This window comes from Bison bison, unplaced genomic scaffold, assembly GCF_000754665.1.
Source record: "Bison bison bison isolate TAMUID 2011002044 unplaced genomic scaffold, Bison_UMD1.0 scf7180017864142, whole genome shotgun sequence".
Lineage (NCBI taxonomy): Eukaryota > Metazoa > Chordata > Mammalia > Artiodactyla > Bovidae > Bison > Bison bison.
In genome coordinates this window covers 1,431,832-1,453,661 of record NW_011494714.1, presented here as the reverse complement: position 1 = coordinate 1,453,661, position 21,830 = coordinate 1,431,832, and the positions used below count along the sequence as shown (strand labels likewise).

Here is a 21,830-nt window from a genome sequence, read left to right as displayed (position 1 = left end):
GACATACTGAAAAACAGGTATATGTTTGGTTTTTACAGATATATAATATACAGGTAAGCTTAAGAAGGCAACTTCAAATTTTGAAAACTTTTGTTGAAACAAAACCTGTGCATTGAAAAGTGAAGTTTGTAGTTGTCTTGGTATTTGTGTTAGCTAAATGCTTCACCGTTAATCACCACTAGCTAATTAAATTTTCTAAGACCCTTTTGAGGAGGGAAATGAGAGTTTATTTTGAATATGAACCAGTTTGCGTCTTTGAAAAGATATTATAACCGACTGGATTTTATCTGAAGACTTTGTACTGTGCTGTAGGATTGAATAACTCTATCAGCAGGCTGTTTTCCATTTTGAGTAGATGTTCTCTCCTGATATTTTTTCCTTGTTCTAGCTGGGTTTAAGGCAGCCTTTAGAAATCTGCTTGCCAATTTATCCTTGACCTGTCCTGAAGACTCGTAATTTCATGGACTGTTCTTGAACTATCTCATCACCAGGCAAAGCAGGCTGGTGATTAACTGTCATGTTCCTGCAGGTTTAATTTAACCAATTGTAAGATAGGACACTTGTTGATTTCACTTCTTTAAATCTTTGTTCTTACTGACCATGCTCAGGTTTTCCTTTTTAGATAATAGATCTTTGTTTTGGTCAGAGTTTGTGAAGATCATGCTGAAATTTCTAGGCAGCAATTTTTTTTTTTTTTTGTGACAGAATGTTTCCCTGGGATAATGGATAGATAAATGTTGAAAAATATTCTAATTTTTTTGTTGTTGTTGTTAAAGAACTTCTATTTAACTTAGTCTGGGGCTGACGTTTATATTATTGATTGAGTGGTTTTTAAATTTTAGTGTCACATAGTAAAACAGATTAACTCTAGTTTCCATCTGAATTATTTTGAATGTTAATTGTGAGCTCTTTTGGCATTGGAGAAACTGTTTGCAACAACAAGATTCAAGCTTCACCTTATGTGTATGAAGTAGCTGCCAGAGCTCAACATTCATGCTGTGAGAATTTAATTCTAATTTAATTTAACTGCATTGGTTTCATTTCAGTTATTTCAAGTGTTTTGTTTGTGTGTTGTCTTTTTAGAACCTCATTTAAAAAATATTTTTTGAGACTTTTTTCCTTTGAATGATTAATACAGATTTTTGGGAAAATGTGGGTCAGATTTTTTTTAATGTACCTATTGGTTGTAAAAAAAAAAAAATTCCAACTCTTGCTTTGCATCAAATAATTAGAACAGCTAATGGAGTTTACAGGTGCCTATTTTCTGTAATACTGGGTATCTAGCCCTTTAAGCAGAGTATAAGTATATGCCCAGTTTATGTTTTTTCTTTCCATTTCTTCATAAGTAGTCCCATTGATTTTTAAAAAGATATTTTCCCAGCACACCAGTAAATACAACTGTGGTAATTTCACACCCCCACCCCCAGATTTGTATTTTAGTGCTAAGCTATACTGTATAACCACAAAAAGCTAGAAAAAGGATTGTACAACACAGATATTAAACCTGCTCTCTGAGTAAAGTCTTTGATAATGAGGTCCCTTAACGTCTTAAATGTTTTGTTGATTTATGGGAGGGAGTGCTTCCTATAAAATATGTGTGTGCATCTTTTCTTGTCTTGTATACACTTGCTTTTGTTTTGAAATAATAGTTGTGTGGTGTTTACATTTATGACTTGATTAATTTCTTTTGAAAATCCTTTTACTATTTAACTATGGATTTGCTTACTCAGGTTGTTGGCAAAGTGTGGAATTGCATCAGATCTTGCTATATTAAATAAATGGAAATAATTGGATGCCAGAATCTTTCTTAAGTGATTCATGGCTTTTGTGTTGGTAGTCTGTATACAATCAGCTTCATAAGGAGAGTTATTTTTGAAACAATATAAGCTCCTGATAATTTTTCTGTGGTTATTTGTGTCTGGTCTTCCAAAGGCAGCAGTGGCCATTTTGACTCTGATTTAGTAATCTGCTTTGACTTGAGTAGTTTCAATCCTTCTCTCCACTACCCTTCCCTCTCATTTGTAGGTAGGGGCACAGTTCCAGCATTTAGCTGAAGACTGTAGAACAGATAAAAGCATAATAGCTTCATAGGTGCCTTTTTTTTTTTTTTTAAAACCAAAGTGGGTTTGAACAAGTCTGAGTCTGTGATAGAAGGAATAATAAAAGATGTTTAGTACATTACAGTTGAGCATATGCAGTTTCACATACATTATTTCCGTATGTTGTTTTCAGTTGCCTTTGAGGACTGGTTTCAGAAACGCATTTCAAAATAGAGTGAAATGCTCGAGCCAGTGAGGGGACTAGTCTTATGGATCAGAATTTGCCTCTGTGTAGGAAATCAGCAGGACCAGATGCCCTCTCTTCTGGCTCTGTAGGTATCTGGCTCTGTTAACATATAGATGATACATTTTGGCCAGCTTTGAAATTACATTCTCTAGTAGAGGACACATACCATTAGCTCTGGAAATTAGCCTTGTAGTATACAGGGAGTTGAGTAGGTGCCTGGCCCCAAATGATAAACAGAGTTTGTAATTTTTATTTCATGTAATAGGTGATTTTTTAAGATGAAAAAATGTGGTTTAGGCAACTTCATGAATTGATATGATTGTTATATCAGTTTACCTTTTAAACATTAGTGTTTTCAAAAAGTAGTACATTATACAGTTACGCCATACAGTATAGTATCAGAAGGTTTAAAATAGAACAGCAGGCTCCCTTCCCTCCACCCTCAGTCTTACTGTCCACAGACAACCACTTTCAGCTTTGTTAGCTTTCTCCCTTATGTTTACCCACATGCTTCTAAGTAATACATTGTTATTTTTCAATTTATCCATTTTAGGTAGTATCTCTTGACATCTTGTGTTGGTAAGTGAGGACATTAGTATTTCGTTACCTGCCCACTCTCCATTTCTCAATATGACCAGACCACAAATTTTTATTAATATTGTGATTACTTTTTTTTTTTCTTTTCTGGCATTTTATTTTTCCTTTAGTTAGTAATTGATTTTTTTTTTTAATTGCTTACTTTACTTTCTTTACATTTTCTCCCAAATGTAACATATACATTTGTCAAATGTCTATGAATATTCTTTTCCAAGCATTTAAACACATACTCTCTTAGTAGTAGTATTCCTGAGGCTCTCCTTCCTAGAGTGCCCTTGCTTCCATCTGAGCTGACTGTTCTCTGAGCCGACTGGACAGTTTTTACCCTGTGACTCCCTCGCTGTCCTCTTGTGTTAGATCTCCCATTCCCTGGATCGCAGGTCTTTCTCGTCCTTGGTTTATTAGACCATTGTGCTGGAGTACATCATCTAGCTCCCTTCTCAGGGGAGCCACATTTTTGATCCCACCCAAGTCTGACACCTTTATCCGACCTTTGTACTTGACTGCTTGGTTGACTATAGACTGTTCGTTAGAAAAGATTTTTCTCTTAGAATTTTTTTTTTTTTTTGGTGACGCAGCACAGCTTGTGGGATCTTAGTTCCCCGACTAGTGATCAAACCCACGCCCTTCCCATTGGAAGCACAGTCTTAACCTCTTGACCGCCAGGGAAGTCCCTCTCTTAGAATTTTAAAAGCAGTGTTCCTTTGTTTTTAGGCTTTCAGTGTTTTTTTTTTTTTTTTTTAAAGAAATGTGATGCCTTTTTGATGACTGTTTCTTCATATATAGCCTTTTATTCTTTCTCCTGGAAGCTTTTAGGATATTCGTTTTATCCTTGGTGTTCCGGAATTTCAGAGTGATGTGTCTTGGCATGGCTTAGTTTTTCTTTTCTTTTCTTTTTCTTTTCTTGTGATGGGTTCTCAAAGGGACTTTTCAGTCTGTGCATTTGAGAGTACACTCATCTTCCCATCCTTAAATCTCCTAGTTTGTACATTTTTCTTTGTACAACTCCTATTAATTGAATGTTGAGCACCGTGGGTAGAACCTGTAATTTTCTTATCTTTTTATTTCTTTGCCTTTTGGTTCTAGTTCCTGAGATATTTCCTTGTTTTTATTTTTCCTTCTACCCTTCTACTGAATTTTGATAATAATATTTCTTGTTTTTAAGTGGTTTTCCTCCTTTTTCTTTTTTTTTTTTAATTTTTATTTTTTTTTCCTCCTTTTTCTGACCATTGTTTTTTCATACATCCTATTGCTATTGTTTTGCAGTATCTTCTCTTGTTAATCCTGGGTTTTAGAGTTTGTTCTGAGGCTTTTCTGTGCTGTCTGCATTGTTTCTCTTGTCTCTAGGTTCCTCGTTTTCTTTTCAAAATGATTCTTTCAAACTAGAGCTTTCCTTCACAGAATCTTATTTTATCTATTTTTTCATGTAAGGGTGGGGCACTAGAAAGCTCTGTGAGGCTTGTATACATTGGGCTTCACTGTGAAGTTGGGGACAGGCCGCCTTCTTCATTGGAGGAAGACAGTCAAGACGTCTGTGTGGATATTTATTTTTTTGCACCATTTTTTCAGCATTCCCTCTGGGAGCTGTACACCTGGCTGCTGATGTCCTGACATGAGGACGTAGGAAGTCCATGAGCTCATTGTCCCTGCAGCCCTTGGGCCCCTTGTTCTTAGTGCCACCTTTACTCTGCTGTCTGCTGTGCCCCGTGTCCCTAAGCCCAGGACTGCCTCCCAGCTGCACTCTTCTCTGCTGGTACTTTCTGGGCTGTCACTCTTCTCTGCTGGCACTTGGGCTTAGCTTTCTTCACGCTACGAAGATTGTTACTGCTCCTTCGGCTTCTTCCTGACTGCCAAAAGCATGTTGAAGTTTGCTTGTCTCACATGTTCTCTTTGTGAGTCACTATTGATTTAATTTTTTATTGTCATTTTAGTGAAATGGGGTGAAGAGGAGATAAGAGAGAAATTGGTCTGCCATGCTTAATTTGGTGTTTATTTTTACTTACTTAATTAAAATTATTTGGCCATGCTCTGCAGCATGTGGGATCTTAGTTCCCTAGCCAGGGATGGAACCTGCATTTCCTGCATTGGAAGTGTAGAGTCTTAACCACTGGACCACCAGGGAATCCCAATTAGTGTTTATTTTTAAATGAAATATTTTTAAATGCAGTTTTTAGGGTAAAAACATGCTTTGCCTTATCAGAGATGGATTTTATTAGTAATCATCCAGAGAGTTAAATCACTAAAACTGAAATTTTGCAGTACTATTTTTGAGTAAAAGTTTAAACCCAGATTTACCTTCCTTGATAAGCAGAGCAAAATACTGTTGCTATTACCAGAGTCAGCAGAGAGAGTAGATAAGCCTCTGGGTTTGGCTCTGCTTGGGAAATTGGGAGCCAGAGTTTGGATATATAAAAGAAACATGTTGTAATGTCATTTGGACTACTGCAATTAATCTATTATAATATTTTTACTGGATTAGTTTGTCATCCATTAATAAAGGGAAGTTACTGCCAGGTTTATAGTACTATTTGGCCTGTACAATGGTAATTTAACCTTTTCCTTTGTGTTATAGTAATTTTCAAAAAGTATGTTTTTAATAGGAAGTAAAGAATAAAAATTTAAAAATCTCAAAACCCTTTTTATTTTGATACACTTTCACACTTAAAGGAACCTTATTAGAATAATACAAAGAACTCCCTTGTACTCTTTACCTATTCATGAGTTAACATTTTGCCACCTTGGTGTTACATGTGTACCTTCTTTCTATATATTCCCCCCAACTCCCATCACTAATTTGCATACCTAATGTTCCTTCATCCATAAATGCTTTATCCCCCCCTACCCCCCAAGAGCAAGGACTTTCTTTTCATTAAGCATGGGATATTGGTTAAAATTAGGACATTTAATGACTGATACAGTAGTATTATTGAATGCACATTCCATTCTCAGATTTCTCCCGTTGTCTCACTGTCCTTTATATAATGTCCTTCATAGCTGTTTGCCAGTTGTGTCGCCCCACCCGTCTCCCCTGCATCTCACCCACGGTCATGAGTTTCATTTTGTTGTGAACTCTTTTAGTCTCCTTCAGTCTCTAATGGTTCCTTATCCTTTCTTTGTCTTTCACGTCTTGAGTATTTCTGTAGAGTGTACTTCAATTTGGATTTTTCTGTTGTTTCTTTATGATTAGATTCAAGTCGTGCAAGGTTTTGATAGGAATACTGCAGAAGCAATGTGTCTTCTCAGGGCATTATATCAAGAGGTATATGAAATTGGTTTGTCTCATTTTGGTAATATTTATTTTATTAAGGTGATATTTGCAAGGTTCTTTGTTGTAAAGTTTCTTTTTCCCCTTTGTTATTAATAACTAATTTGTAGCAGATGCTTTGAGATTTTACATATAATTGTCTTATTCCTCATCAAACATTAATCTAGTAATTTAGCATCCACTGATGATTCTTGATTGAATCAGTTGTTACTAGGATGGTTGCAGGATGTTGATTTTTTAACTTATTTCTTCTAAGTATATATGGGGACACATTTTCCTTTCTCACTCGTTTATTCATTTATTTTATTAACATGAACTGAGGTTTTCATTTTATTTCTTAACATCCTATTGCTATTTATTTTGAAGATCAAGTTGTCCTAGATTTGGCTAGTGGAGACCTTCTTAGGCCATAATTTTGACATGTCCCTATTGTTCTTGGAGCCCTTACTTTCTGGCATGGCAAGGTGCTCCCATCTCATCTTGTACTCAGCCTGCCCCCGTCTTGGAATCAGCTATTTCTCCAAGTAGCCATTGTTCCTTTTTAGTGGGGAATAATGTTTATAACCTAAGATCTCTCAGCAAATAGGAATTAAGAAATATGAAAATGTGTATGTGTGTGTATGTATATATTTGTTTGTATTTGTGTGTTTGTGTAACCACGAGTTCATTTTGATACCTTTAATTCCAGTTCAGCACTGCAGGTCTCGTCTTGAGCCTTTTTGCATTTGTAATGCCCTTTTCTAACAGTGAGAATCTGGTTCCCATTATCCTCAACACGTGTACTTGTTTGCTCCATGCCATAATCAGAGAAAGTAGTTCTGAACTGCTGACCCACACCATTGCAAAGAAAACTGCTTATAACTAGAGCTTAATATTTTTAATGGTGTTTTTTGTCTGTATACTCAAAAAAAAAAAGTCCTATGTTAAAAAATTATGTTAGTTTTCCTTCCTTTTCCTTCCCTTTCCTTCCCTCTTTTAACACACTTATTTGACATATAGTCTGCTTCATTTGTTTTTGTTTGATTTCCATTTAAAATTTTTTCGGCCTTATCCGTGCTGATTTTATTTTACGTTTTTTTGAGTATATAAAATGTGAGTATGGGCTTTCCTGGTAGCTCAGATAGTAAGGAATCCATCTACCAGTGCAGGAGACCCAGGTTCGATCCCTGGGTTGGGAAGATTGCCTGGAGAAGGGAATGGCTACCCACTCCAGTATGCTTGCCTAGGAAATCCCGTGGACAGGGGAGCCTGGTTGGCTACAGCCTATGGGATTGGAAAGAGTCGGGCACGACTGAGTGACTCTCACACACGCATAGTTCCAAAAGTTAAAACCGTACCAAGAAGTGTTACTACCTCACACTTCTCATTCCTATCCACCCTTTATAAACAACCAATTATTTTGATCTATCCTTGTTTCTTTCTTGTAAAAAAAAAAAAAGATTGCAGATACATGAGTGTTTTCTTTCTCTCACAAAAGGTAGCAAACTAAGTATGCTCTTTTGGGGTTTCTTTCATTTAATAGTATATTCTGAACACCATTCCATGTTTGTAGAACTTTTCCTTATTTTTAACCCGTTTATAGTGCTCCATTTGTCGTGGTTCGCAGTGAATTCGAACGGTCTCCTCCCTTTGGGTATTTAGGTTGTTTCCAGTATTTTGCAATTTCAGATAATGCTGCAGCTAAAAGCCTTGTACAAATATTTTTTTTGTATTATGGGATATCTTCAGAGAAGATGGAAAGTTTTAACTTTTCAATTGTGTAAGCAATATTGTGTAAGTGATTTTATAGTGCTTCAAATTACTTGTCTGCCTGCTCCTATCTTCACTTCTGTGGTGACCTTACAAATGTATTCAAGGCTGTGGAAGTGAAGCACTTTATTGTAATTATATTTTTGTCTTGGAAACCTTGACATCAGAGCGCTAGAAGTGGCCTTGGAAACATTTTAGTCTACATCCATGTTCATCTTAATCAGTTGACTTTTCCTTTCCTTTTACATACTCGTCAGTGCTGTTTTACTGCCTGAGTGCTCAGACACAACTGTTTCTAGTAGTTTTCTCTTTTAATTTAATTTGTGTTAGATTCCTTCATGTCATACTGTTAACTGGTTGCTCCCTCAGGTTATAGAATGGTGGTAGGATAGGACGGTTATACTTAGGACAGAAATAAGGATTTGGGCATCCATTTTCTCCAGTGGGTCTCAGCGCATTAGTGAGTAGGATAAACTCAGAGGAGCACTTTGGATTCCTAGATAATGCTGCTGGTCCTCTCAGCTGGTTGATGACTTAAAAGCCTTTGTTCCAATAAGTGGGCATTGGAGTAGAAGAGGGGGACTTCTTCCTGCATTACTAGAAAACCAGGTAAAAGATTGGGAAACATAGCTTTCCATCAGAAGGGCCATAAAAAGATTACCTATATGTTGAGATAACAGTCCCCTCAGCCTAAGAGTGGCTGGAGCCTCCAAGCAGATTACTTCTGGCCCCCATGATGACTCTTCAATTTACGCACGTGCACCATACAGATGTTATCATTTTCCATGCAGGTCCTGACATGAAAAAGGTTTGAAAAATTGGCTCGAGCACAGTCTCAAAATTAGCCTCTGAGAACCAAAGACAGTGTCCCTTAAAGAGAACCAGGTAATCCTATTTATCCTGGATAAAAAAAGAACTGAATTATTTAGAGTAGAAGTTTAAACCTACTGTCTGTAAAAATAAGCTGATCACCGTATCTTTTTTTTTAATATTTATTTTTATTTATTTATTTGGCTGTGCCAAGTCACGGCACGTGGGATCCAGTTACCCGACCAGGGATCTCGAACGGTGTCCTAGCCACTGGACCACCAGGGAAGTCCCTGATCACCATATCTTAAATCTGGTGTGATTTGAAATCATTTCTATTTGCTTCTTTGTTAAAACAAAAGTTAGAAATTTAAAAAATATTTTTGAAGACTTGTAACCCCACATATTGGATATTAGAATGACCAAGGTACAGCGTATTTTGATTGATTAGATTGGTGCACCATGATTTAATCTCTATTCTGAATACCTCAGAATTTAGTGTATCTCCGTATGGTTTTGACACCCAAGTTGCTTATGTACTTAAGTGTTTTATCTGAGTAGCATCTTATTTAGTTGTCTAAACCTCCTTGAAATTTGCTTCTACAGTGCATTTGCTTCTGAAGTATTTTACATTAACTGTGTAAAGTTTAATGATTCTGACATTAAGGTGTATATAGTCATTATATCAATTTTGAAATCAGCTTATTAAAATAGAATATTTTATCTCATTCATTTTATGTTTTAAAAATAATTTAATTTCAAGTCAGATACCGGAGGAGTTTCTGAAGGATTTTTACTGACTTATTTATTTTGAATTTTTCTGTGGAAAGGAATTGTCAGCTCCCATCCTTTTAATGTGTGTAAACTAAGGGAAAAATTTCTGAACAATTAGCAGTCATGCTATATGTGGACATATGTTAACTGCCTTGTGTAGAATGGCTGTCACAGAATTAACCCCAGATAGCTGCGTTTTTTATTTTAATATATTCTTAAGGGAAGGAAACTGAGAGTCACTGGGGCTTCTGTTTATTAGGCCCCTTGTGCCCTTCATGTGCTTCGTCTCATGAAACCCTTACCATAGCCATCTGAGGCAGGGGTGGTCTTTGTCTTCTGCTACAGATGAGGAGGCAGGCTCTGAAACCAACTCCTTAAGGTCATAGAACAAAATAATGGGAGAGCTAGAAGGTGAACAGAAGACTTATGTGGGTTCTGGAGCCCATGCCTGCCTCTGACATGTTCCTTTTGAGTCTACAGAGTAATAGTCGCATTCCTAAGGGTAACCAAGTCACTTTGGTACATTTTTGTATTAAAGCAGGAAGGAATTCTTTTGGCAGGGTTTAAGGTCAAAGCCAGGAGATCAAGGCCTCTGCCTAGTTCAACCAAAATGATGTGGAGCAGAGTCCTTCCCCTACTTCCTTCCGCTGGGCTGACAGGGCAAGAGGAGAATGGGACAAATGAGGAGATGAGGCTTGACATATCTACACTACCATGTGTAAAATAGGTAGTGGGAAGCTGCTGCTATAAAGCACAGGAGGCTCGGCTCAGGGCTCTGTGATGGCCTAGGTGGGTGGGTTGGGGGGTGTGTGGGAGGGAAGTAGGGGAAGGACTCTGCGGAGTATATATATATATATGTATATATATATGTACGTATGTATGTATGTATTCATATAGCTGGTGCACTTTGTTGTACAGCAAAAGCCAAGATGACGTTGTAAAGCAGTTGTACTGAAAACAAACCAAAACCCAAAAATCCCATACACTTTGTTGAAATCTTTAAGAGAAAAGTCAAAGTACTTCCTAGAAATCTTGGGAGTCTGGTTAGGATGTGGGCTCTTGACCCCAGCTACAAAGGCTGGGATCAGACATTGCTGATGGGTGTGATGGGAATCAAGATAGGCTGGCTGAGGAATAAGTCAGCACTCTTAGGGTGAAGAGAGAATTGGAAACAAAAATGGAGGAGGATATTCTCGACTCATAATTATTCAATTAGGTTTTCAAATCCAACCTTAAATAAAATGTGAGGTTTCCCAGAATGTTTATTAGGGAACATAATCCAGAGAGGCAAAAGGAATGAAGGATAAGGCTCTGTAGCTTTTAATGAAGAGAAAGGAATTCCTGCAAGTGCCAGTGACATTTTCTTAAGAATCTTCATCAAGAATTTGGGGTTGCTATGGGAATAGCGGTTTGGAGATTTTTGAAGGTCGTTTTTTACTATGTGATATTCCGCCCAAGAATTAGGTTGTCTTATTATGCTCAAGACAGCACATCCAGATGTAAAATATTGACAGGATACAGAGAGAGCCAGTCCTGAGTGATGATGGCAGCTCAGTCGATGATGGACTGAGTGTTTTACTGTCTTACCACCTCTGTTGCAGAGGGTATCGTCTAGTCTTTGGATGGTTTTGATTCCTACGGGATAGAGCCTCTTTAAGGGTCTCATCCTCACCTCTACTAAACGGCAGTGTCACTCATTCCTGTGAGTCGTTTGGCAGGTGTGAATGGTGGATACTGTCATCTTAGTGCTTAAAACAATCATTTCATTTTGCTTATGATCTTGTAGGTCAGGCATTTAGGAAGAACCAGCTGGAGTTCCTTAAGCTGGAGCATCCACTTCCTCGGTGGCTTTTTAACTCATCTGTCACAAGCCTCTGTGCTCCTGGTCTCTGTTTCTGCACCCCTGTCCCCAGCATACACTAAGGTGTCATCTTTTGCAAGGTCTCTCTACGTTCTTTCGCTTTCTCATATTGTGTTTCTCACAGGGTGCTTAGGCCTCTTCCATGGTGGCCGGCCACCCCAAGAGCAAGCATTCCAAGCAATAAAAAGAGAAAACTGTCAATTTCTTAAAACGGAGACCTGCAAACTGACACCTGGTCCCTTCTGCCATATTCAGTTGGTCAGGGCACTGACAGAGCCTGCCCAGATTCAAGGAAAGAGGACATAGCCCTGCCTCTCAGTGGGAGGAACATTCAAGAATTTGTGGTTATCTTTCATCTTTCATAGGGCCATTAAACAGAAAGAAAAGAATGGCTATAAGAAATACTGAACTATGACTTTACCAGAAAGCAATTTACTTATCTAATGATTCAGGAGAGATTAAACGATTGCCAGCCTTGAATAAGAATGGAACTGAGGAAGAGAGAGCTGCAAGAGGGGGAAGGTGGAAAGGCAACCAAGATAAACTTAACTTCTTAACTGCTGTCACTGCCTTGGCCCTGACCCCTCCGTCCCATCATCTTCTGTGAGCCTGCTGCTCTGAGCACTTTGGATTGGGTGCTCACGCTTGGTCTCCTCCTCCTCCATTGTTGGCTCACTTCTTTAGCCCTGGGCACTGCCTGTTGCTATATAGGGAATTCTCCTGTTCCCTGGGAACCCGGTGCCCACTCTCAGAATGGGCAGCGGTATCAGGGTGGGAGTGAGAACACAGACAGTGATTTTGGCTGCTTTGGCACTCTGGCGGTTGCTTAGTGTAGCCGGATTTCTTCTTGTGGGGACTACCTTACAGCCCATTTCCTGCTTTATCCATGTGACTTTACCACTCACTCCTTACCCCAGGAATTTCAGAGAATTCAAATTAAAGGTAGACTTCAGAAATTTTAGCATAGAATAGGCTTGTGAGTATATGGTTCAGAGAGCGTTTATGGTATAAAGATTGTATGTCTTGCTCTCTGAGCGACTGAACAACAACAACGCATCTAAAAATATATCAGTTGGAGGGTAAACTGGGTTAGTCCTGGAGTATATTTCTACTTGTATATATACTAGAATATTTATAGAATTTTTTATGATAATTCTGCCCTGTTCTTCGATTTCAAGAGGAGTAACACTACTGTTGATACTTTTATGGAGTATTTGTGTGTGTGTGTGTGTGTGTGTGTTTTGAGTAACAGCTGCAAATGTTTTTTCATTGGTGTGTTTTCAGACCCATAGAGTTGTAATGTTGGGTTTTGTTTTCACTTACTACTCATGCTTAATAATTCAGAATAAGTCTGTTTCATTAGGACAGCTTTATGATACCAGTATCTTTAAATTTAAGACATTTAAATTTAATTTTTGTTGTAAAAGAAGTAATGCTTTATGACAAAATTCAGACAGCATAGTTGAAAGTAGGGCTATGTGGCTCCAGTCCCCCATCCCATTCTTTTCACATGACTGTTAAGTTACTATATATCCTTCTAGATGTCAAACAGTTTATACACAGGTGTATAACACTTACAGGAACACATAGTATGGAATCTTTTTGAAGCAAAAATAACAACCTGCTGGTCTTCTGCTTTGCAGCAGTCCATGCCTTCAATCATTTGAGTTTGAGTTCCGTTCTGTCCCTTACTAATGTAGCAAGGTATATAACTTCTCCGTCATATGCCACTGCTTCCTTATCTATAAAACAGGCCAAGTCATAGTACACACCTCTGGACTGTAGAGGATTAAATGAAGGAGTATTTATAAAGTGGCACAGTAAAGTGCAGTAGTGCTTGGCACATAGTATGTGCCAGATGAACATTAAATAGATAAAAATGAACCTGACTCTTTAAAAAAAATAGGTTACGAATATTTTCTTCTGGGTTGCTAATTTTTTAGAGGGGTGCACTTAAAAAACTCTGTGTGTTGTTGGGTGGAGGGGGTGGTGATCTGAGTTTTACTGTTGGAGCAGCACCTTCGTCTCCAGTGGTTTTGAACAGTGACTCCACAACAGCGACTCTGCTGTTACTGACGGGCAATGTGCTCAGAGTACTGCCTCTCAGGGATTGTGGAGCAGGGGACAAAAAAAAAGCTGAAGAGCGTTGATTTAGAAAATTGTACTACATTAGCAATTAATCTTTTTATTAAGCCTTTTAAAAAATTAGAGTGGAAGAATTTTATCTATAGGGAATGATATTATTTCATCTATCTTTGGCTTTATCTTCTTTGAATAATTTTACACTTAGAGGGGACATGCTTATCACCCAGTTTTCATTTTACAGTGAAGAAACAGACCCAGCACAGCAGTGATGTTCTCAGTTCTCTGAGGAGTAATGGTAGGGCCAGAACTAGAGCCCTGGTCATCCTCACGTTTGTGAACTCTCGAGACGCTTAAGAGCCTCTCTGCCAGTTGAAGCAGCTGCTGAATGGTGGACGCGCTGTGAAGTGCTTGCCCGTCAGTGCTGTGTGCTTGGACTCTTCTTGCGTGCAGAGACGGTGACTAAGTTGTGTCGTAGCTCTAGTGCATGCTGTTTTATTAAAAAATTAGGATTCCAGGAGAATTGTTGATGGGGCTTGAATATCAAATGTACTCTATCTTACTAGATTCTATGTAGTGGATACTAAGGATATTGAGGAAAATCAGTGGGAAGAAATTTATATTCAGTGTGGATGCTGTTTTGTCTTCTGACACAACCTAAAAGTATTCGTGTGTAAATAGGCCTCTTTGAGCACAGAACTCCCCAGTTTTCTGCCTTTCTTCATCTCTTGGTAAAGGAGCAGATCAGTCTTCCCTTCATAGGAACGTTGTTCTTTAGTCACTAAGTCATGTCCAAATCTTTTACGACCCCATAGACTGTAGCCTGCCAGGCTCCTCTGTCCATGGGATTTCCCAGGCAAGAATACTGGAGTAGGTTGCCATTTCCTCCTCCAGGGGATCTTCCCAACCCAGGGATCGAACTCCTGTCTCCTGCATTGGCAGGCGGAATCTTTACTGCTGAGCCACCAGGGAAGCCCCTTCATAGGAATAGTAGGGAGTAAAACCACTTTGGTTTGTAGATCACTTGGATGCCTTCCCACCATCAGTTGTCACTTTTGGATTTCCAGAGAGTTAAAGCTTTGGGGGCTTTAGCAAGAATCCATGAATCTGAGCATGTTTTAGAACCTGGGGTTCCTCTGCTTTGCTTGCCTGCCCAGCCTGTGTCGAAGCTCCTACCTTGTGCAGAATGGCCCTAGCTCAGGGGAGGATCAGAGTCTCTACCCCCTTCAGAGGGGTGCTTCTGCCAACTTACAGAGCTTCTGGCTGAGGGTGAGAACAGGGCAGGGTCCTGAGGCCACAGCAGCAGGAAGAGAGTGAGGGGAACTAGACAGTGTCTGTCCCCCAGGCTGAGATGCCCAGGAGCTGAGAGAGGAGACCTCGGCTCGGGGCCGCGAGAATCTCGGCATACGGGACAGATTGCTGGGGCAGAGTAACTCTGAGGACATTTCATAACGTGAGTGAAAGAAGACCAGACTGTGTTTATGAGATCCAGTGACCCTCCTGTGGCCATGTGTAACAGTGTGAGAAATACACTGCATGGCTTCCTTGCCCTGACATCACCCTGAAGTGTAATTAGGCCTAATAAAAAGAGCCTTTATGAGTTCTCAGTTATGGTTTGTCATTCTGAACTTCTATAAGTTTCCATCCTTATCACCCGCTTTCTCTTAAGTACCAGCATTTACCATTTAAAAAATAAAAACCTTTGTTTAATATTTTTATGTTTTGCTGAATAGTTTATAGCTTAAAAACATTTTTATTGACTGTGTATGGTTTTATTTTATACACACACACAGAATATAGTATTTCAGTTTTGTAATGGTTCTTATAGAGTTTTATAGAATAGCCTGCAAACCTTTAATGCAGTTTCCACAGGAAATGTGTTCATCCTACAGATAAATCTGAAACCTATCTGTCTGTAAACTGAGACTACCTTTTATAATAAGATACGTTCCCTTAAGATGATTAGAATGATTTTAAGATTATTTGTAGTAGTCTTTTACTCATGTTATGACCTGTTCTATTTGTAGCAATAATTGAGGGTTTAACTTACAGCCAGCATTTTTTCTTCTATTTTATGATTTTCCTGGGTACATTAAAGGTTTCATAATTTGAATGAGGGATATTTAAACAGAGTGAATATTCACCGAAGCAGTGTAATAAATGGCTTCATAATAACCCTATTCTCTGTAGTTTTCTAGCCTTCAGATGGTCTTCTGTTGTGAAAGTATTACGCACTCAGAGAGTACTGTCCTTTAAATAGCCAAGACCAAATGTCCTATCACACATTAAATCTTAACTTTCTTATTGTAAATATTTGTGATAGAAGAAATTTGGTTTCTTAATTTAGAAAATGAGGTCTTTTTTGGAGATTTAGTAAGAGACACACTCACTTGTTTCTCGTGTTTTGGAATGTCAGCGCTATTTCACTTCCTTTTATTCTCTCTCCTTATCCCCGTCTTAAGCACCTATTTATTTATTTAACTGAAGTATAATTCATATAACATAAAATTAACCTTAAAAAATTTTTTTAAAAATTTATTTCCTGCCAAGCTGTGCAGCTGTGGGATCTTAGTTCTCCAACCAGGGCCGCACCTGTGCACTCAACAGTGAAGTGCCGAGCCCCAGCCTGTGGCCCCCGGGGGTCCCCAAATCATCCATTCTGAAATGAGCAGCTAAACACAGCGCATTCAGTACACCCACAGCGATCGTCTCCATCTTGTTCCAAGACATTTCATCACCCCCTACACCTGTTAGGCAGTTTCTTCCCTATTCTTCCTTCCCTCAGCCTTAGGGCATATTTTCTAAAATTTAAGGAATTAAAACTTTATGAGGTAACTGAGATTTTATAAGATGAGAGTACACTCTTTTAATTTAGTGGGCATCCCTGGTGGCTAAAGAATCTGCCTGCCAATGCAGGAGATGTGGGTTCAATCCCTGAGTTGGGAAGATCCCCTGGAGTAGGAAATGGCAACCCACTTCAGTATTCTTGCCTGGAAAATTGCATGGACAGAGGAGCCTAGAAGGCTGCGGTCCGTGGGATCGCAAGAGAGTCAGATACAACGTAGTGACTGAGCATGCACGCATGTTCTAATTTAGCAACACGAAGAAATGTATTTACTATACTGAGTAGAAAAATTAGATCACAATTTGTATGTATTTTTTGTCCATACACATACTATACAACCATCGGGGTGGGGGAAGGGGACGAACACTTGGTAGGGAACACAACAGTGATTTTGTTCTAGGTTTTCTTTTCCTCATTCAAAGGAGGAGCAAAAATAATCTTCCCATAGTTCAAAAAGCAAAACCCTCTAATGGTTAAAAACTTGGGGCCTGAGGACTTCCCTGCAGGTCCAGTGGTTACACGTTGCCCTCTAATGCAGCCAGCGTGGGTTCAGTCCCTGGTGGGGAACTAAGATCCTACATGCCTAGTGGCGAAAGCCCCAAAAAACATAAAACAGAAACATGTAACAAATACAACAAAGACTTTAAAAATGGCCCACCTAAAACAAGTCTTAAAAAACAAAACAACTTACTATTATAATTACTTATTTCAGGATCATATTAAACTTTTTTTCCAGACTGAATACAATATTTCTTCAGTTCAGTCGTTCAGTCGTGTCCGACTCTTTGAGACCCCATGAATCTCAGCACACCAGGCCTCCCTGTCCATCACGAACTCCCGGAGTTCATTCAGACTCACGTCCATCGAGTCAGTGATGCCATCCAGCCATCTCATCCTCTGTCGTCTCCTCCTTCTCTTGCCCCCAATCCCTCCCAGCATCAGAGTCTTTTCCAGTGAGTCAACTCTTCGCATAAGTTGACCAAAGTTCTGGAGTTTCGGCTTTAGCATCATTCCTTCCAAAGAAATCCCAGGGCTGGTCTCCTTCAGAATGGACTGGTTGGATCTTCTTGCAGTCCAAGGGACTCTCAAGAGTCTTCTCCAACACCACAGTTCAAAAGCATCAATTCTTCGGCGCTCAGCCTTCTTCACAGTCCAACTCTCACATCCATACATGGCCACAGGAAAAACCATATCCTTGACTAGACGGACCGTTGTTGGCAAAGTAATGTCTCTGCTTTTGAATATGCTATCTAGGTTGGTCATAACTTTCCTTCCAAGGAGTAAGCATCTTTTAATTTCATGGCTGCAATCACAATATTTCTTAGTCTTTACTAAAAGAAAAAGATTTGTGGAGGAATACAACTAGATAATATTTGTAGTTTTTTAATCCTTCAAATTGTATCTCAGACCAGGATTATCTGTTTCAAGTAAACAGTGTTCTAATTTATTTTTCTTTTTAAAAATATACTTTATAGGTCTTCTTTTCAAACTATAAGACTGTCGTGTTTTTATTGATATAAATCAGATGCACATAAAAAGCCCGTAGCCGAGACTGCCTCACAGTGGTCTTCCCATGTACCTGCGTGAAATAGGTGCTAGCAGTTTGGCATTCTTCTTATTAGTCTTTGTCATGTGACTTATATGCACATACAACAAACTTGGTTTGAGTTTGTTGAGTAAAAAACTAAAATGCCTTCAGGATGGCCCTTAGCAGTTGATATAATGCAATAAGGAAAGGTAAAGCCCTTGGTTAACTAACTGGAAGGGGATTTTTACCACTGAAAGCTTTCTTATGGGCTTCCCAGCTGGTTTGAGTTGAAGACTCCACTTGCCAATGCAGGAGACTCTAGTTCGATCCCTGGGTGGGGAAGATCCCCTGAAGTAGGAAATGGCAACCCACTCCATTATTCTTGCCCAGAAAATTCCACGGACAGAGAAGCCTGGTAGGGTACAGTCCATGGGGTGTAGTTGGACACTACTGAGCATGTGTGCGTGCACAAACTTTCTTATGCACGAATAGTTAGAGCCCTGTGCTGGGCAGACAGGCAGAGTCCCTTGGGCAACATATGATTGTACTCCCCTATTCCTCCTTGCCCTTTCCTCCCCTCCTACACAAATATAAAATGAATGTATGTCAAAGGCTTATTTAACTCATTAATGAGGGAACCAGTGGGATGGTAAAGCTGGTTCCAAGAGCATTTGAGGGATTGAGTGAATGCAGACACCGAAGAATGAATGTTGAAGTAAATTGCTAGGTTAGATATAAAATCAATTAATGTCCTGCAGGGTAGTAAAACCACAGCCCTCGGAATATGCTGGACAGATATTATCTGTACCAAATAAAATCCTACAACTTTACCTGTAACTTCATGGAATTTGAGTCCTAATCAGTAGTAAACAGCAGATCACACAATGGTATTATAATTAAATATCTTTGGGATATTCATTGTATCAATATAGTGTGTTTCGTTATATATTGAAAGGGCTTATAGTTCTTCAGTCAGTTCAGTTCAGTCGCTCAGTCATGTCCGACTCTTTGCGATCCTATGAATTGCAGCATGCCAGGCCTCCCTGTCCATCACCAACTCCCAGAGTTCACTCAAACTCATGTCCATCAAGTCGGTGATGCCATCCAGCCATCTCATCGTCTGTCGTCCCCTTCTCCTCCTGCCCCCAATCCCTCCCAGCATCAGAGTCTTTTCCAATGAGTCAACTCTTAGCATGAGGTGGCCTATACATGGTCATCAGTTCAGTTCAGTCACTCAGTCGTGTCCAACTCTTTGCGACCCCATGAATCACAGCACGCCAGGCCTCCCTGTCCATCACGAACTCCCGGAGTTCACTCAGACTCACGTCCATCGAGTCAGTGATGCCATCCAGCCATCTCATCCTCTGTCGTCCCCTTCTCCTCCTGCCCCCACCCTCCCAGCATCAGGGTCTTTTCCAGTGAGTCAACTCTTTGCATGAGGTGGCCAAAGTACTGGAGTTTCAGCTTCAGCTGAGTCATTTTATTTCCAGTGTTGGCTAATTTTTCTTAGCAATAAGAAAGGCTGATTGTGACATATTGATTAGGCAAGACCAACATAGTAGGGATCAGATCTTGGAAGAGCTTAGTATCTTGAATTAAGACATTTGAATTTCGCTTCAACGAGTGTTTATTGAGCGTATACTGTATGCCAGGCTGCTGATTTATTATAATCCTGAGTGTTGGTGGTGCTGTCCCTCTCATGCCCCTAGGAGGCTGCCTAGTGGTTCTCAAGTAGTTGTCTCAGGGAGTCACCTGGGAAGTTACATTCCTCAAAATAGACATGTTCTTTGGTCCTTCTGTCCACACCTCAATGTAGATGTTTCTGCCCAGAGAACATGTGTATTTTGAAAAAGTTGTTTTCAGGTGATTCTTATATCCCTTCCCTTTTAAAATCACTGTTATGTTTATAGGGCTTAAAAAAATTGGATAAGTAAACAACAAGCAAAATTGTAATCGATATTTTAAAAGTTTTCATACCCTGTTTGCCTACCTCATCCCCATAATAAATACTCAAAGTAATTAATATCCTGATTATACCCTCAGCAAGAATTACATGCATTTATAATTTTAGAATTATATTTAATGCAACTGAGGCATTAATTTGGGAAGAATTGGGCTTAGTCTTCCGAATTGTATCCTCAGGCTTTGCCTCTCACTAAACAAACTGAAAATGTTGTCATTTATAGCAGCTTATGATCTGTATGGTAAAGACATGTGATTTAAAGAATTAGACTTAAAAAACATTTTTAATGAGACAATAGATTGTCCTTAACTTGTCAGAGACTATGCCGAAAGGACTAAGTAACGAAGGAGAAATGTGTTTAACTTGTGGTTACACCGTTTGAGTCGAGTCAACAGTGACCGTGAGCAGCTGCTGTGGACACGTGTTGGGATTCCTTGCCGTGTCGCTGTAATTAGGCAGCCATTCTCTGTAAATGCACTCACAAAGCGGGGATTTGTGGCCTCCGTGCACCTAAGCAGCCATGGAATTTATAACTTAATCACAGGATGTGGTATTACAGATTAGGGGAGAAACTGGGAAATAAATGACACAACTGGTATATTGTGTGTTTTTCTTTCATCAGTGTGCCGGTCCAACAAGAGCCCCTGGGTCTGTCTGACTTGTTCAAGTGTCCACTGTGGAAGGTAGGTGACATACTTCTTATTACTTAACTTCCCAACTGGCTTATTTTCAGTTTTCCTCTAAGCCTTGGTCAAAGTTTTATTGATTTGGATTTATTTAGCACCATTGTTTAATCATGGTGTGTACATACTTCTCTGTAGGGCTTCCCTCTCCTAACAGAATCCCTTTGTTCAGCGGTGGAACTGAGGAAACTCTAGTGGCTGGGGAGGGGGTGGATACTTTCTGTTGATACTCAGAAGAATTAATTTGATGATCAAGACAATCTACTAGTAATATTTGATTGACATGTGGCCAGTTTTTTTTCACCTGTTACCTACCTCATCCCTACCTTTACTGACCTTTGAATCAAATCCAAGATACCATATCATTCTTCTGAAAACAAAACAGATAAAGAATTCCCTTGAAAATGGTCTCACTGTGAAGTTCATTATTAATGGTGTTTAAGACATACCAAATATTTCACTGTTCCATTAAGACATTTTTGCTTTCTAGGGACTTAACACTTCCAAACCCGGTTCAAGCCTAAGCATGTCTTCCTAGTTCTTGGCTTCAAAATGATGTTACTTAAATATCAACTACTTTAGTAACTCTTTCTTCTAACACAAACTCAAATAAGTATCAGACTTGGTCTGCCGGGTAGTAGGCACTTTATTTCAATGGCTCTTTTAGCTTAGAAAATCTGCTTTGAATTTACTTCAGAAGTTAGTAGCTTAGCAGCAAGGGGATGGGAAATCATACTAAGTCCTACAGTCTGAAATTTATATTGTGTTTATTTGGGTGGCTTCCCCATTATTATTTGTAAACACATGCATGAACAGAGCATCTTCATTCAGTTAACGATTGATTTTTCATATTTTCCAGTCCTGGAATTGAGTATTTTTTTTCCATGTACACTTAAAGAGTGCTTTTGGAAAATGTTAACTACATATCTTAATTGTGGTTGTTGTGGTTTTGAAATCTCTAGGATTTGGGGAACCTGAAAATACTTTGTACAGATAACTTTTTAAAAAAAAAAAAAAGAAGAAAAGTAGAAGCACTTAAATTCTGCACTTGAAGAGACAGATTCCTCTCCTAGATTTTGAGAGGTGAGAATTATAATGCAATAAAATTTATATAGTTCTGTCCTCCAGTTGTCTCCTAGTGCTCTACAGCCAAAATCTGGAAGGTCATGTGTCAAAACAAGACCTGACAAACTCTCAAAAATTGGAGAGATGAAGGTTCTTAATAGCAAGCAACACATGGTTCTCTAAGTATCAGAAGATAAATGGAAAATTTTCCAGGCTCTGTAGGTAGTATGTTTCCAATTGCAATCAATCTTAGGTTTAGAAATTTGACATAGTTTCAGAGAAATATGATTAAGTAGATTACATAGATAATGAGAGTACCTTGCAT

At 39.0% G+C, this 21,830-nt stretch overlaps 1 protein-coding gene across 2 annotated transcripts in view; it reads left to right on the top strand.

Annotated features, from left to right (window-relative positions):
- USP3 (ubiquitin specific peptidase 3) overlaps positions 1-21,830 on the top strand; it is a 103,294-nt gene that overhangs the window by 7,487 nt on the left and 73,977 nt on the right. The window contains exon 2 of one of the 2 annotated variants that reach the window (XM_010840226.1): positions 20,380-20,440. In XM_010840226.1, the coding sequence (XP_010838528.1) occupies positions 20,380-20,440 (61 nt within the window). Of the gene's footprint in view, positions 1-20,379; positions 20,441-21,424; positions 21,524-21,830 lie in introns of those variants that run through there. The other variant, XM_010840227.1, reaches the window with a different exon arrangement.